Source organism: Centruroides vittatus, unplaced genomic scaffold, assembly GCF_030686945.1.
Source record: "Centruroides vittatus isolate TY-2023 unplaced genomic scaffold, ASM3068694v2 contig_962, whole genome shotgun sequence".
In the NCBI taxonomy this organism is placed as follows: Eukaryota; Metazoa; Arthropoda; class Arachnida; order Scorpiones; family Buthidae; genus Centruroides; species Centruroides vittatus.
Genome location: NW_027122638.1, coordinates 1,404,364 through 1,423,269, shown reverse-complemented (window position 1 = coordinate 1,423,269; position 18,906 = coordinate 1,404,364). Strand labels below are relative to the sequence as shown.

General features: G+C 32.5%; 1 protein-coding gene across 1 annotated transcript in view; it reads right to left on the bottom strand.

Annotated features, from left to right (window-relative positions):
• The window catches only part of LOC136985366 (WD repeat-containing protein 70), a 37,252-nt gene that overhangs the window by 11,455 nt on the left and 6,891 nt on the right, over positions 1–18,906 (bottom strand). Inside the window, exons 5-10 of the mRNA XM_067282637.1 lie at positions 18,461–18,520; positions 15,554–15,687; positions 11,749–11,902; positions 6,335–6,411; positions 5,389–5,563; positions 12–111 (exon numbers count right to left, since the gene is read on the bottom strand). Of these exons, the coding sequence (XP_067138738.1) occupies positions 12–111; positions 5,389–5,563; positions 6,335–6,411; positions 11,749–11,902; positions 15,554–15,687; positions 18,461–18,520 (700 nt within the window). The remainder of the gene's footprint in view (positions 1–11; positions 112–5,388; positions 5,564–6,334; positions 6,412–11,748; positions 11,903–15,553; positions 15,688–18,460; positions 18,521–18,906) is intronic.

The following is an 18,906-nucleotide window of genomic DNA, read 5'->3' as shown; positions in this document are numbered from 1 at the left end:
TTCAAAATTACCTCCTCGAGTGGCAAAATTCAATCCATCATATGAAAAACTTATACAAGAAGTGTCCGTTCCTTTTTCGTGCGCAATTCTAATTAATATAGAAGTGTTCACCTAAAATCAAATCAGCATATTAGAAAATAAGCATTCATATTATTGTAAATTTTTTGTTGAAGGAAAATTTTTCTAGTTGGTTGCAAACATAAGATTGCACAAAACACATTCTCTCTACAGTGCTCCATAACCAGACGCATGATAACACAAGCTGCCAGTAGGGTCAGCTATGAATAATACACCCATACAAAACACAAACACAGGGAGCTATAAATTCATATAGATTAATGCATAGAAATGCAAAGCTGCCTGTTCCCTCCTCATTGTGTACATTGGAAACACTTCCAATGTACACAATACAGACATCATCATGATCCAAGAACCCTACACTATTAACAACATGATAGTCAGGTTCAACAACTGGGAAGTCTATCCAGCTCAGGACTCTGACTATCACATCAAGGCTGGTATTATCATAAGAAATAAAAACATTATCATCTGCCTTGTCTCCCAACACACCATAGAATACATTACCACTGTCTGTGTTACAGCCAATAACACTCACCTTCACATATGTTCCGTCTACATTCCAGACACCACTAACATTAAGACAGCCATAGAAGACATTCATCACCTCCCGAACTCATACAAAGATAAACTATCCTAATAGGAGGCATCCTCAATGCCAAGTCTGCAACCTGGCATAGTCCAAAAGATGACCCTTGAAATAACGTAGTTAATGAAACCATGGCCCAACACAACCTTACTCACTTGAATGCCAGCACCCTTCCGACCTACTCCTGTACCACAGAGGAAAGATGGATCGACCTAACATTAGGAAACAGTCACATCACCCCTAGGGTTGACCATTGTTACACTACCAACATAGATTCTGCCAGTGACCATAGGTATATCTCACCCAACTGAACACTACTAGTAATACTAATAATCATAGTTTTCATTATACTCATACTAACTGGAAATTATTTGCAACACCTTCAATAACATTTGGGCTGGTACCCCTCACCACAGTCACTATACTCAGGATGCCTTAGACCATCTTGTCACCAGGCTTACAAATACAATCATTAATTCTTACATTATTGTCTCCAAGGTCAAACATTGTAAACACAGAAAGGTTCCTTGGTGGACCACTGAGTTAGAAACCAAGAAAAAACTTGTTAGGAGATTAAGGAGGCAATTTAGGAATGAACAGGTCCCAGACATTAAAGTCACGCTTAGAGACCAGTACAGCACAAACATAATGCTTACAAAACCCTTATAGATAAAACAAGGACTAACACTTGGAAGGATTTCTATACCAACACTTGTGGTCGCAATACCCCTGGTCTGAACCATGCTACTTAGCTTATAAGGAAAAACACTGGATGGTGGAGGGGGTTTGCCCCTCACTATCCAGCTCCTTGATGGTCACTACACCAACAACATGGAAGAAACTATCATGCACATCCTCACCAGCCTTTATCCTTCAGATGACCCACAGCAGGATGACAATACACAAGCAGTCATCCGGAGTTCTACACTCACTCCACCTAATACAGACAATGACCACAACTTCACCTACATCGAGGTTTTGAATGCCATCTGCTCACTCACCGATAACAAAGCCCCAGGTCTTGACAGAATAACCTCTAGGATGATAAAACACGAGTTTGAGGCCAATCCTACAACATTTGTAATTCTCTTCAATATCTGCTTGAACAATTTGACACTAGCCTTTTTCCTACTCAGTGGAAAAAGGGTAGTGACAAATTGATCCCCAAACCCACCAGGGCTAACACTTACAAAAAAATACAGGCTGATCTGCCTTCTCCCAACTCTGGGAAAAGTGTTAGATGGTCTAATGATTAATAGGATCACATCTACGCAAGTGTAGAGTGATGGCATCTATGCAAGTGTAGAGCCCTGCATCAGAATCAGTTTGGCTTCTCTAAAATCAAAGGTACTGTAGATGCTATCCATCAGGTCATTAACTATATCCACCAGGCTAAACAAAACAATCAGCATACCACAATTATCACTGTTGACTTTAAAGGCACCTTCGATCACACTAGTAGCCTTTTATCCTGCGCACATTACATGCTCATCACTGCCCTCAAAATCTTTACAAACTTCTTCAGTCCTAATTGTAAAAGCCTTACTGTCCTTAATTCTAATATTAAGGTTAATTGTCTACTTGGACTTTACTTATTAATAGGACTTTATATTGGTGTTTAAAGATTGGCACAGTAATGGAAGTTAGTTCAGGAAAAAACAAAATTTGTTTATTATATCACCTGTAGTAATAATTTCTGTCATCAGCAATATTACTACCAAACACTAAAACAGGTAACAATAAGAAAACACATAAATAATCTGATTTGATCCCTTTTACAAGTTCTTAAATACCAAATTTCTGTTTTTATCTTCTCTATTTCCTCTGATAACTTTTCATCCTGCATCTTCTCAAACACCAGAAATTATTACTACAGGTGATATAATAAAGAAATTTTGTTTTTTCCTGAACTAACTTCCATTACTGTGCCAATCTTTAAACACCAGTATAAAGTCCTATTAATAAGTAAAGTCCAAGTAGACAATTAACAATAATTCTTCAGTCCTATCTTAGCAACAGGAGTGCAGGTGTTTATACAACACAAAATAACATAGTCATACCAATCACTCAAGGCTGTCCTCAGGGATCCAGGTCTGGTCCTGGTCTCTGAAACATAGCTTATAACTCTATCCTGCACTTAAACGAAACCCTGCCTCCTGTTTGCTGCATATAGGACTATGTGGATGACACAATTATCCTAGCTTCACACGGGAACAGTGAACACTTACAGGACATATGCAACAACATTCTCTATAACAATCACCAGTGGAATATTAAGCATAGGCAACCCATTAACACAGACAAATGCAAAAGCATGATAGTTGGTAGGAATGCATCACTCATAAGAAAGCTTACCCTTCGAATAGGTGTTCACAGAATAAAGCACACAACAGAAATTAAATATTTAGGTGTTATTCTTGACGAGAGACTTAACTTCACATCCCACATCAAATACATCACGGATAAAGCTAAAAAGATGGCCAATGCCCTCATTAGTATTGCTAGGAACATATGGGGACTTGGCCTAATGCTACTAAGCTTATTTACAGAGGTGCAATTCAGCCAGCACTCCTCTACACCATACAGGTCTGGGGCCACGTGGCTGCCAAAGTCCATAAAAACCATTATCTGTTCAACGAATTGCAGTTCTCCACATTTGTAAGGCTTATAGGATTGCACCCACTAGTGCCCTTTTGGTAATGTCAGGATTTACCCCTATCGCCTTAGAAATTAAATGCATTATTTGGCAGGAAAATCTTGTCACCTTACCCTGGTGAAATTATAATGACTCGGATGTCAACAAAATGATTAGAGTAGGTAAGATACCACCCTAATTTGACCTTGATCAATAGTATCAAAAAATTCAGCATCAACAAAAATACCCTCCCGACTTACAATTACCACTCCTCCCATCAACTTGCCCCTGACGTTTACTTCAAAGATCCAGGTGATCATCCCGTGTTTAGGATCTACACTGACGGTTCCAAGATGGGTGATGATGTGGTGCCGCTTTTGTAGTTTACTTCGACATAGGCTGTGAGCTTCACAATGCATGCTTCCATCTGGGTTCACACAGCTCAATAGCACAGGTGGAAACTTTAGCTATTTATATGAGTTTAATTCACATTAGGCATAGGAAGGACAAAAGGCACTACTTACACTGTTGCATTTATTCTAACAGTAGCATAGCTTTACACAGGATTGCAAAGTCTGATAGCTGCTTAAAACTTGTCCATTCCATACACCACATTCTCAGACACTTAAACAACAGCATTAGAATAGATTTCTAATGGATCCCAGGTCACGAGGGGAGTTCTCGGCCACGAAACCGCTGACCGTCTTGCCAAACAAGCTGCAAAGTCTTCAATCACTAGTACTTTCAGTTACATTCCTACCTTGTACATCAACAATCATATCAAGAAGTAAATCTTCATTCTCTGGCAAGACAGCTGGGACCATGACACCACTGGTAGGCTCACCTACACTTTCATCCCCAAGGTTGATGCGACTGCGATTCTTTGCCACTTTTACGCTAGTTACACCCTCACTCAGCTACTTACAGGACAAGACAACTTTAAGCAATACTTGCATAGATTTAACCTTGGGACAATCCACAATGCAATTGTGGTATTCAGGAGGATCAAACACCACTTCACTTAGTTTTTCGCTGCAATAGGTACAATCACATTAGGGATAGTTTAATGAGAGCTGCTATTCTTGAAGGGTACAACTGGCCTTGCAACCCGCACCAACTCGTTCACATGCATACAATGTTCCATCATCTACTCGCATTCATATCCCTTAGTGGAGCTCTTGAGAGCACTTACTCTGGGGGCACAGATGGCAATTAGCTTTTCCTTGCTTTGTTTACACTATTGATATTCAACTTTGATGAACCTTTCAACTTTGTATTTAATTCTTATTTTCTGTCTTCTTTTTCAGTCTAAATTTGGTTAGTCCTAGTTGTAAGTTAGATTAGGGACTCTTCGCTTGGTTTCTGATTAGGTTAAATTAGATTAGGGTTTGTTAACTTTAGTCATCTGGTTAGGTTTGTCCTAGGTTATGGTAGGTTAGTTTAGTTAGTGAGTAAGTTAACATTTAAAAAAAAAATAATAATAAATACATAAAAAAAAAAATTCACTCTTGCTCATTTGTCTCTGTTGTCCGTTCATCTCGTCTAATTTGTTGTGTTCATTTGCTTTCACACTGTCTGTCTAGCCGTTAAGTAGTATTAAGAGTCGTGATCGCGTTCAGTTTTATTAATATTAAGTAGATATAAGTCTTCCTACTAACAGCCTCTTGACACTAACTTCTACACTTAGCTATTCGTGGTGGCACTCAATTATTGGTGTTTGCTACACTCAGGTTCTCTTTTAGACCCTTCAGAAGACTATGGTCTTGCAGCCTAAAAACTGCATGCCATCATCAAACATAGAGGGTCCTGTAGCCTTATGTACACTGTTCAGAGTGATCCTACCATTCTCTACTGTCTATCTCCTCTCCCTCCTTCTTCCCCTCACCTTTCCCTTACCCTCTTTTCTGTCAGTTAAACACTTCATGTAAGGCCAAAGTCTTTCTTGTATGTATGTATGTAAATTTTTTGTATGAAAATTGTAACAAATATATACATAATGTAAATATATTAAAAAAAAGACATTTTAAATTAAAATATTTTATGCAATGACCTCATATTTAGTAACTGATTACATAAATTTACTTACATATGCTTTCCTATGATCCCACATTTGTATAGAACCATCTTGACAAGCACAAGCTACTAAATTACCATCTCTACTGTAATTACAGCTTAAAGGGTTTGCTTTTAATCCTGTAATCTGTCTTGGTTTAATAACTTTCATTTTCTTCGCATCATGAAAATCCCAAAGCCTTAATGTACTAATATAAATAATATATTAATCATAAATAAAAGTAATCTCAGTAATCTGCTAAAATAATAAAATATAACTGAAAAAATAAAAACTAGTTTGAAGCAAATTATAATTATCTGACAAGTAATATAAATCTTATAATTAAGTTTTTCAAGTAAATTATCATCATATTTTTTAAATTTTTATAAGAATAAATGCTTAATTTAGCGACTTGATAAACTACAGACTAAGTTAGTTTAGTATTTTATTGCTGAATTCAGTTTTTCTCTCATAATGAAACAAATTTTTAGTGATATATTCATAGGACTTTTTTTGTGAATTAAAAAACTCTTAGCCTATTTAATTTTTATTAAATAGATATGATTTTTGCAGTGTAATCATTAAAAGTATTTGGAAAAATTATTATTGTTTACTGAAAGCAATTTATAAATTTGACTGAAAATGTTTGCCTATCTTTAAATAAATGTTTCTCAGTAATCATAAAGCGATCAGTGATTAATTGATTACTTCTTTCTGTTGGATGCAGTTTCGATTATTATTGTTTACTTCATAACTCCATGTATCTGTTTATATCTGCAATTATCTTTGTGTGTGAACCCATTTGAGTATGCACACACTGTGTTTTTTAAAATAGTTCTGGCTCTCTCTTTTATAGTACTTTAGATATAATATTCACTGCATAATTTCTGTTGATCTAAATTATATTCAAAACGTGATGATAAATAACTGTAGTTGCATTTTTCTCATACATTTTACATAATTTAAATAAAGCACTTACCCGTCATTAGAACAAGTCAAAAATTCTCTCTTGTCTTTCGGATGCCAACATCCATCATTCAGCATTGTCACATGACCCTAGAAAAGTAATAACTTTTTAATTTTAAACATCAATTTTTCAATTTTAAATGTTAGCGTTAACATTTAAACATTAATTCGTGAAATATTATTTAATATTTAGAACATTAAACAATATTTCACAAATTATAAATTTTTTTATATGATTTCATATTCAATTTCCAATATAAACATTTATTTTGGTATTTATTATTACAAAATATAACTTAGTCATGTGTAGTTAAATATGAAAGAAACATTCAAATTATTTTAATATTCACATATAAATTCAAGGAACGACTATTAATTAAATATAGCTTTTAATTTTAATTGAGTGCTTAATTTTTCTTATTCATGATTTACTTTTAATAATCTAATCCTAATTTAAAAATAATTATTATAAATCGGAGTTCTCACAACTTTGTCAAAGAGTGCTAGCACAGAAGTTCCAATGCAATTGAAGTGTAAACTTCCAATAAGGCTGTCTATGCTAGTTCAATGGAAAAAAATGAAGCTGAGTGTGACCCTCAGACAGCATTTGATTTAGAGTAGGCAGCTGCTTTTGGATGGATGCACATATGAGGCACAATGACAAAAAGTGACAGAATGATATCACTTTTTTGCCATAGAAGTCAATTTTGTGCTGCTTTTCTCATGCAACCAAAGCCGACTGAATTCTATCTTTTGAGGCCATCACTACGAAGACATGTTTTTATTAGCTAATGTGAGAATCTGGAGTTATTGATTTGATTCCAGTAAAATTTTGTCATAATGAAATATGTTTTAAATTCATTTTATTCTAGTAGATTCTGTAATTTTTTGTTGCAAATTTTACTTGTTTTCAAGAACAATGCATTAATGAGGAAAATGAAACTTCCTTTCTGTTTGAAAAAGATATCATCACTTTCCTCGAAAGTAATAGCAAACATGAGATCTTGATACATCCCACCACAAAACTCATCCAGATTCTCTCACGTGTCAGAAGCATGGAGAAATTGTCTCCCATTCTTATTGGATAGAATTTCTTTATAAAAGCGTGAGGTCACCTCCAAAAAACTGGCTCTCACTTCCTCTCTCGCATACTTCTTGTTCATTTGAAGTTCTTGATCCAAATTAAAAAGTAAGGTGCTCCTGTGAAGTCATTCTGCTCCTGAAAGCATCGTACTACAATTTAAGGTAATATACCTTTGAATGTAAACTCTTTCTCTTGTTAGATTTGTGGGTTAGACTTAAAAATCCTCTTATAATTTAAACTTGAGAATACAGTTTTGTATTCATTTTCATATAAATCAAATTTCTATATATAAATATATTAATTTATTAAATAAATAAGTTATATTCTTAAATTGTTGTTGTTTTTACACCTAACTCCATTGTCGACTTAATTCTTAATTAATAAACCCTCCTAAAATTCCAGTCAAATTATTATTATATCTTCAGCCACTCGGAAGATAATAGAATTGTAAATTGAGACATGACCTTTTCTTTTTCTCAACTGATGTCAGGACAGAGGAAGAAAGATCTTACCAATCTTCCTTAATTTTAATATTTTCATCCTGTATGTGGAAAAGGAATTAATCCAGTATCCCCTGATCTCACATTAATAATGATTCATTTCACAGTCATGTGAGAACATAGAATTACATGTTGTTTTAATAGAGGAAGTTCAACACATTTAACTGAGATAATCAACATTAAAAAGAGGAGAGGATAAAAAATTTAACACAAATTCTACACAAATAATCATACATAATTTAATTCAAAGGACAAAAGAAACAAATCTTACTTGAAATAGTATTCTTTGTTGAAAGATCATAATCTAGGAATAAGTGAATTTTGCACACCAGTTCTTTCTTTATGTAAGAAATTGTGACCGTAGGGCCAGTAGCTCTTCGATACCACGTCAGGATGACACCACTGTATTCTTAGATCGATATAGAGATTGTAAATTCGCGCAAGCGGTTACATATGGGTTAGACCCAGAATGGAGTGAACAGAGAGAATGGCAAAAGAAATGCACTCGGAGAAATTTTTATAAATAAATAATACCCATTTATTTAGATGTAATTTTCAATTAGGTACAGATTATTTAGTTAGATTTCTTGCTATATGGATTGACAGGTTTTCTAGAATATCATAAGTATACATAATTTAGATAAGAACGCAACCATAATCAACTTTACAAAAAGATGAGAGAGAGAGAGCTTACAATTAGCCGCGGGTTAGATAAATACCTTAAGGTAATACAGTTGAACGTATTAACAGCAGGAAAGTCTCCAACTATCTTCGGAGTATTATAAGTTGTTCAGGAAGGAGGGTTGGAACCTTGACGATGATCAGTTCGACGAAACTTGAGTTGACGAGGGTGGACGGCGGCGGTAGATATCCAACAGAGCACGCACACACACACACACACAGAGCACGCACACACACACACACACACACACACACGTCAAGTGACAATTTCCATCATCTTACTCATCATACAGCCTTTTTATATTGAGAGGTGTTTTGCAGGCCCTTCCTTGATTTTGTCAGAGGAGACAATCTTCTTGGACCAATAAAGTGATGGGTGACATAGTCGTGACACAGAAATTTTACTCATCTTAACAAGCAACTCAACTCATGGGAATCAAGTTTAAACCAATCTTATCAAAGTTTTATCAGTTGATTTCCCATTAAACTAACCCTTTTTGGTTTACTTTGTTCCATTTTTGTATAAAATGTAGTTAAATATTTTAAGATCCCATTTCCAATTTTTAACAATTTTTTAAAATTTTAATTGGACTAATTCTGCTTTAATTAAGGAACGTTTTAACATTAGATGGCTAAGTAGCCTAAAAAGGAAGGTCTGGTCATCTAAGAAGTTTGTTCTAGAACAAGAATGAAAATAAATGGTGATCGTCTAAAAGAATTTTTTTTTTTCTGGAACGACTGTGTCTTTTTTAACTTTTTAAAAAGAATTTTAACATCCGACGGAGTTTCAAAATTAAATATTTAAATTAAAATTATATAAAAATGTTAAAGTCCACAATATAAAGATCCTGATCTTCACAAAATTATTTCTAATCCAAAATCTTCAGTCAAATCTTCTAGCTAAATAAAGCAAACCATACAAAACAGAATTTGTAAATGCAGTGATAACAGGTGTCATTCACCATCTCCAATATTGTATGCATGTGCCAAAACCTAAGCAGTTTGCTGATTACATGTTTCTGCAGCCACATAGAAAAGATGCATTTGCAACACAACTTTTCGTTGCTGTGCCACTTGCATGCATCCACCCTTACAGCATCTGTTCTTATTGTTAGGAGCAGCTGATTTATAGACATCTGGCTTTAAGTACATAAGCATACAACACTTCTGATGAAAAAAGAATGGCCCTAACTTATTCTATTTGAATCACCTTATCACAAAAGGACATTTTCCACCATACCCATAACAGGTTTGGCCAGGCTTACAATGGAAGCAAACAATTAATAAATTTAAGTAAAAAATAAAAAGAGCGAAAAAAAATGACTAAAGCAAGATGTTTACCTGTGTGAAACAAAGTAGCCAGATTTAAATTTTTATAAAGAGCCAACTAAGGTAAAAAAAAAGCCAGAAAAAAGCCAAAATTTATCATATATTTTATATACATTATACTTTAATTATACTTGAATGCTATTTTATTATGTTAATGTTTCTTTTTCAAAAAGCATATCTTCATGATTAAGGGAAGAAACTGGATCAGAGGAATACAGTTTCTCAGAAGTAAAATACTCTAACATTTTATGAGAAAAGACAAATTCTTTGCAACATATATTTGAGGACAAAAGTTGTGGCCTAATCCTAATAATTGCATCTAGAAGAGAAAGTTGCATTCCATTCTTTGCCTTATTCTTAAAATGAGTTAAAAGTGAAAACACCCTCTCGACTGTAGCATTGCTAATGGGCGTTATTAGGCAAATGAGGGCATAAGTCGCAAGTTCTTTGAATTGGGGATTTTGTAATATTTTTTGCCAAAAAAGCTCACTTTCATTGGATATTCCACATTTCTTAAATTGATCTTCGTCTATCCAATTGACAAAAGGTAATTTCCTGTATTGCTCTTCAATCATATTAAGATTGTCTTGTGCTAAATTCAAAAATGACAATTCAGAAAACTTTGGTCGTAAAGCTTGGTTTAAAATTATATTTGGGTTTAATTGCTCTAGATCTTGAAATAAATTCATTGTCGATGGAAGCCTTTGTAGAACTTGATTTAAAGCCTCTTCTAACATGTGAAAACATCTTTCTTTGATAGTTAGAAATCGTTGCATGATTTTTTCATCATTATTATTTACTTGCAGGTATTTATCTCATTCATTCAAAAAATTCATTCCAAAATCAACTTTAGTAATACTTTTCTTATAATTACCATCATAAAGTCTACTTTTTAAAGTTTTGTAGTGTAAAATAAACTTTCATGCAACTGCAGGCTCTGCTTTATTAAAGGTCTGCTTTATTTTGTTGAAAAAAGCCATTTAACCTTCCAAATTCTTGAACTATTGGAGTTGCAAATGGAAACAGAGATAATTAGTCTGATCCAAGATAATTTCTTTTAATAATATACAACTTAGAATTTAAAATATAAAACTTAGAATGTCTACTGGAAAAAATAAAATCAATTTGTTAAAAAAATAAAATTATCATGATGTTATTCGAAAAAAGCCAAAAAAAGCCAAAAAGCCAAACAAAATTTTTTACGGCAATCAGACTGAAAAAAAGCCAAATTTCGCAAAATTTGGCATCAAAAAAGCCAATCTGGCAACCCTGGTGTGAAAAAGTCGTATTTATATTTTTAATTATTAAAAGTAATAAATAATGAGGCCTGGCACACCTGGGCTGACAGTCAGAAGGCTTACATAATGTAAAAAATCCATTTATATCATAATAGATTTTTTATATTCAGACAAAGATAGTATATCAAAGAAATACAAAGCTAGGATACATATTGTGAAACTATTGACGTACGATAAATATTTCTACTGTATAGAGTCTCTACTTTAAGATCAATTAATACTAGGGGATTGATGGAATAAAGCAATGTAAAATTTGGGCAACCTGTCAAGCAAAGATCCTTTTGTAAGAACTTTCTGTGAAATGCTGACCTCTATTTAGCAAATCTGATGCAAATCTACAACCAACAATGGTGTTCTGTAGTTTTATCCACTCAGCTATTGATGGACACAATTAATAAAAGTATCAAAGTAAATTTGTACTAATCAATATCTTAAATTGTAAAATTTCAGGTTTCCAAATAAACATAAATCAAAAAAAAATTACATTTTATCCAATACAATTATTGCATTCAGAAATAAAAATATAATAAATTACCTTAGTTTTAGCCATATCTCTGATATACTGATCTCCTTTAGGGCATTCGAATAATTCAAATCCATCTCTATCCAAAACTTTCGCTTGAGCATTTCCAGATATTACCAATATTGCATCTCCAGTTATACTATATTGAAGATTTTTTATTGGATGGCTAAAAAAATAATATTAATACTTAATGAATGTCAGTATAATTTATAATTAAATTTTATACTGTAAAAATAAATTTATTAATATTTTATTAATATCACATTATGTAACAGAATCTGCTTCTCAATGGATTATGTAGTGTGACTCCAATTCACAAATACTCAATGCATGTGTAAGGAATCATAGAGAATAAGTTTTATTTAAATCAATTAGTAAATTGAAGTAATATTTTAGTGAAAAATTTAACACATTTCTGTCAAATTTATGGGAAGGGAAGTAAAACTTCCTTTGGGAGAGATGTTATCACACATCTCCAATGAACTTCTGTCTATTTGCATCAGAAATAATATCCCATCAGATGTTACGAATACTAAAACCCAACTGGAGAGGAATTTGGAATAAAAGAAGAGAGACATCACAATCTTGGAGAAGCCGACAATAATCCAGCGAGCAACTGCCATAGAGGGCAGACAACCATATAGAATGAACACTGCCACATAGAAGTGTGGAAGCCATTGGAAGAGCATAGCCCCGCTCCGGCTCTCCATCATCCGTCTCCCATTTTTCAGCCATCTCCATATCAGAAGCTCTACACATCGACCAGACTAAATATACTAGTGTGACAGAGGTATTATCATATAGATTATTGTAAACTCTCTCTCGGTATTTAGAAGTATAGTTAGTTTGTTTATTTAGTTGTTAGTTTATTTCCTTTTGTACTTCTTATGTATCCATTAAATTTTTATTGTTGTTTTAATCTGGATGTATGTTCAATGGATTTATATGGACATCCAAAACTGTCTATGATCAGAAGTACCCGTGACTCTCTCCATTCATTTTAAGACCCTCCCATTAAGCCATCCAGTGATCCCGCGAGCAGAACTAACAATTCTGACGACTAGAGGGTTTAAGCTGGATGCACACATGCGGTGCGGCAAGGATAAGTGGCAGAATGACATCACTTTTTCTCGCCGCAGAAGTCCGTTTTGTGCTGCTTTTCTCATGCCGCAAAAGTTGGTTGAATTCTATCTTTGGTGGCGATTGCTGTCAAGACGCGTTTCTATCAGCCAATAACAGTTTGTCTGGTAGTCATGTGAGAAAATACAACCACGTGGTGTTTTAATGGCGGAAAGTTCGATGCAATTAACCGAGATAACAAATATCAGAATAAAGAGGAAAGGATAATAAATTTAACACAAATTCTACACAAATAATCATATATAATTTAATTCAAAGAACAAAACAACCGAATCTTACTCGAAATAGTATTCTTTATCGAGAGATTTTAATCAAGGAATAAGCCTATTTTCTACACCAGTTCTTTCTCGATCCAAGAAAATATTTCTAATCCAAAATCTTTGTTTGAATCTTCGACAAAATCTTCTAGCTAAATAAAGCAAGCCGTACAAAAAAAATTTGTAAACATATGGATAGTGGCAATGTTGGTATTGTTCGCTGTCTTGAATACTAAACGCATGCACCAAAATGTAAGCGGATTGCCGCTTGTGTGGTTGTGCTGCCTGTTGTCACTGAATCTTGGAAAAGGCTCTGGGCTGATGTCTCTCCGGTGGACAGCCGACAACTTCCTTGTATCACAAAGCGACCACCTGGATTTGAGTTATCCAGAAATCTTTGGAGTGTGTTAAATCGGATTCGGACCAAACATGGGTTGTGCAGGGACAGTCTTTTTAGGTGGGGAAAAGTTGCATCCCCGCAGTGTGACTGTGGTGCTGAAAGACAGACTATACACCATATCTTGGAAGATTGTCCAGTAAGATCTTTTCCGGGACAACTGAGTGACTTCCTGATTGTGACTGAAAGTGCTTTAAACTATATTTCTAACTTAGATTTACATTTATGATTTGTTCTTTTTTGAATTAGATGTGTAGCCATACGCTAAATAAATAAATAAACAGCGAAGATGCGTTTTGCGACACCGCTTTTCTTTGCCGGGCCGCATGTGTGCATCCTCCTTTACCCTCGCACGTATTCTCACACATGAGAAGTGAATAACCTAATTGACACTTTTGTTTATTTTATTTTATTTCATTTAGAATCATTTGTTGACAGGTAAATAGGTATTCTGTAGCTTTTTTGTACCAAGAATACAAAAGCAGCTTATAATTAGCAAAATGCTCTTCAAAAGATTGTTTGCAAAGTATGAAATAAATTTTCAATATTCATTATAATTAAATGTATAAAATACTTTTCTATCCTACTAAATATCACTAATAGATGCATTATATCAGCCATTCTTAGACTTTTTTAGACATGACCCCTCAAGCTCTTTTGAAATTCTATACTAAAACAAGTTGAAAGGCCCAATGCAGGCATCAGGGCATGTTAAATTACAAATAAAAATAATGATATACTGAGTATTATATTGTAAAAATATAAAATTAAAATAAAATTTATATTGTTAATTTAAATAATAGCTAGGGTGCCCCTAGTGGCTGTTTTTGGCATACTACAACAGAAAGAGACTACCTACTATATAAAGCTGAAAAAATGGGCAATCAAATTTAGTTGATAAGTATCTTCTACACTTCTATCATAGCATCTACAATAAGTTCCAGTGTTCAAAACAGCTTATTTATTTTGTCAACTTGAAAGAACTATCATGGTTTTGATGTAAAACTTTTTTACATTGAAATAAAGGCAGTTTTACTCAAGAAAACTGAAAAGTTAATTAACTTTTCAATAATCTTAAACACAATGTTCACATTCAATTGTCATAAAGATTGTAAAAACTTTTCTGACAGCTATTTGAAAAAATTGATAAAAATTTCCAGATGCTGTTGCTGCATACCAAGGTGTGATAACTGTCCAAAAAAAATTGTCTTTCTCATTTCATTGAACTCTGGGACATCATCATTTCCTTCCTTTCCTTCCTAGGAGAAAAACTCAGTGATGCTAAGGCAGACATCTTTTATTCAGTTTATGATGTCTGATATGTGTCTCACCCTTCTAAACATCAGTCATCAATAGTATTCCCTCCAACTATACTCAATTTAAAATGGCTCCAGCTTTCACCTTGTCCTGCATATGTTAATAATGTAGAATTTGTATTCATGCTAATTGATGTAAATAAATTTTTGTGACTATTTCATGCACCTTTTATTTCTTAATGTCTTGCTTCCTGCTTCCTAGCTAAAATTAAGAAAAAAGAAAAGAATTATCCCTGCAGCAAAGACCTTTTATTCCCTCTAAAAAATGTTTAATCCACTCAGTTTCCAAAACTCCTATAAACCTCGTGACCCCATATTACATGTTTAATCTGTGCACCCTTTAAATGTGCTATGGTCTCCAGAAAGCCATTTGATTCTCATTTGAAAATGGCTGCATTACATAACACAGAAATGAAATTTATATATATTAATTTTATTAAATGTTTAACATAAACATTAAAATTATTCAAATATACACACCAACCGGAACACGATGTAACAAATAACAAATAGACATCAACAACTGCCATAAATAATTGGGCTATAATTTGGAAATAAATGATTTTGAATTACAAATGAATTTGACTCTAGAGGGAAGTGTTGTAATTCAAAATCATTTATGTCCAAATTATAGCCCAATTATTTATGGCAGTTGTGGATACTATTAAAATTATTAACATAAACATTAAAATTATATTTATTCTCACCATTCGCATGGTCTTAAGTTTCGAAATGACTGGTAGCTTGCATCCATTCCTGCAAAATCCCAAAATTTGACATCATAGTCATACCCTCCGGTAATCAAGCGGGCACCATTTGGATCCAGTGCAAGAGCAGAAACCTAAATTAATTAATATAAAATATTTATAACAGTATGAATCAACTGTTTTTAAGTATACTTTACAGCAGTGATTCTCAACCTTCTTAGCTCTGCGACCCCCCAAATAGTAAATATAAATAAAATTAATATTTCATGATCCCCTCACCCAAAGGAATAATAACCAATTAAGAAAACAATTTATTTTTGTGTGTTTCTAATGTAGGAATGTATGGAGAAAATTTTAAATGAAACACAAATGCAACCATCACATTAATTTCTTTCTTTACATGTGTACTTATTGTAAGTAAAATGTTTATAAGTTTATAATAAATGATTTTTTTCTCTTAAAATAATTTTATTATTGTTTCACAACCCCCCTTTAATATCACCGCGATCCCCTTGGGGTTGCGACCCCCAGGTTGAGAAACGCTGCTTTACAGTATACAGGCAGTCCTCTACTTACGAACACTCGACTTACAAACTTTCGAAGTTATGAACAAAGCCGACAGATGGCGGGTTAATATGAGCGTGAGTAGAGTACCTAGATATCAGAGTAGTGACACACGAGTCATCGCCGCCATGTTCTGTCGATCGACTGTCATCACGTGGTCTATGGTTTACATTAAGAAATGACGATTTTTTTTAGTTTAATAAAGCATTTTATTCGTAAAAATGCTTTATTAAACTAAAAAAAATCATCATTTCTTAATGTAAACCCATAGACCACGTGATGACAGTCGACAAAACATGGCGGAAATGACTCGTGTGTCGCTACTCTGATATCTAGGTACTCTAAGCATGAGAGGTAGGTGAGAGGCTCTTAGTTGAGTTTGGACTGTAGTCATGTGTCAATTGTGTGTGATGTCATTTGTTTACTATTAAAGTGCAGTTGGTTATTTTTTATGTACAGTCAAGTTTATTTTTGAAGTTTTACATTAAAAACAATTACAGTACATACATATGTACATTTGTAGTTGTTTTAAATGAGTAATTTTAATAAATAATGTACATGTGATTGATTTGAATTTATACTTCCCTTTAACAATCTTAATTCAACATTATTCAAGTAGCCTAAACATTACATAATTGTAAAAACCAACGTTGTATTTGAGTTTTTGCACCAAACATCGTCTTTTCGAGTTACGAACTTTTCGACTTGCAAGCGACCACTATGAACAGATTAAGTTCGTAAGTAGAGGACTGCCTGTATTGAATTTACCAGATAAAAGTCTAATAAAAAATTTATATATAATTAAACAATATGTATTATTATTTTATCAACTTCAATTCCATTTTTCTCAAATGAAACCAAAATCAGAATATAAAAACTAAAATTCATGAATTTGATATTAATCATTCCAACATTAAACAATATTATAAAAAAGACTAGAAATTAGAGATTAATCACAATGAATTATCTACCTCTTTTGAATAAATTATATGAAGAAATATATAATACATTTTCCTCATTTTTATTTTAATTTGCTGCAAGATACTCTAAAATTTCAAAAATATCTGTCATTGTCGTCATATATTCAATATTTCATTTACACAAAATATTACCCATTAAAACCAAATGTTTTAACTAAAAGGTTAAAAGCTTAGAATTTTAATCTCTACTTTAAAATATTTTGCATTTTAATCTTTGTATTTTCTTTCATTATTTCGCATATTTTGAAAAAATATACAAATAAGATCTCTGTAAGCTTAAAATTAAAAATAAATAATACTTGAAAATGAAATAAAACTACTTTAAAATTGTTTTTATAATCATGTAATTGTGATCAAATCAAATTCAAGAAAAAAATTCAAAAATATTTTAACCCTTTCCCGGTCAGGGTAATTGTTTCGCAAAACGGCCAGGGTACCGATTCATCGTTACCCTGTTAACAATCGATTTTTATAAAATTTATCAACAACAGATGTCAGCACTTGATGATATCGTCTTGTTTATCGTCTGTTTCACATATTTTTGTCCAGGTGGTGTTTTGTCAACTTAAAAAAATTTAATTATCGGTGTTTTTTTCTTAATTTTTCATTTTCTGGTAATTTTTTATTTCATTTTCAGCATATTCATGCAATAATAATACTATAATAAGTTCATTAATGCTATAATAAGTTTATTCAGCTATAATATGTTAATGCATCATAAATATTCAAGTTATGACCTTCAGTTCTGATATTTTATATATATTTTTAATTTTTAATTTTTTTTAAATCTAAAATATCAGCAAATGTTACATCTATTGCTACTGGTAATCATATGTTTATTACGAAAATATATAATATTGTTTGATATAAAATGAATAAAATATATTAGTTCATTCTATTAGTTGAAAGCAGGATAAAGTTCAGATTTCAAACAAATGTTTGATATAATGTGCGATTATTTCACAACGAATGAACGTACATGCATAAATGTTATATCAAATTGTACAGAACAATATTGTACGTCATATTGGCTCAGTGACAATAAGAATGAAGTAACCAGACAATGTTAATTTTGACAAATAGTAACAAATTTTCAAGTCTGAATGTCAGTTATCATATATTATTATTTTTTTCTCATAAATTTTTCAAACAAACTTTATTGAAAAATGTCGTATTTAAAACTAACTATATTGATAAATATATGTGATTTTTTCATATGAATAAAATAATAATTTAATTTTTAGTGAATTTTTAAAATAATATTGCCTGATTCACCTTTGACCTTGGCCATTTTACAAAATAAGGGGACGTGGCAAATGACAGGCTAAGGGTTAAAATATTAAATTTATAATGAATAACTTACAGATTTTTGTCCGTGATTAAGCTCGATTTCGTGGCTTGCGGGAATTTCCGAATATCTATTCTGTAAAAAATACAACTTAAATGTAATTAATGTCATAATCTCAATAATTCTCAATTTTTTATCCATTTTATATAAATTATAATTCATTAATAAATTAGTTAAATTAAAATTAATATATTCTTTAAGCATACAACTAAGTTATATTTGCCGATACTCTTTCGGTCTTTCAAATGAGCATTACTTTATTTATAATTTTACACTCAAAATTATACAAACAACGATGATTTGAAAACAGATATTAAAACAAACTGGAACAACACAATGCAATAAACTTACTCAGCTTACAGATTATATTTAAAGTATTCATTAGGAAAGTGCTTAATGATGAATGTAATAAGTAAAAGAAGAAAAACACTGACAAGGGGGTTGAATTTTGAATTTCTAGA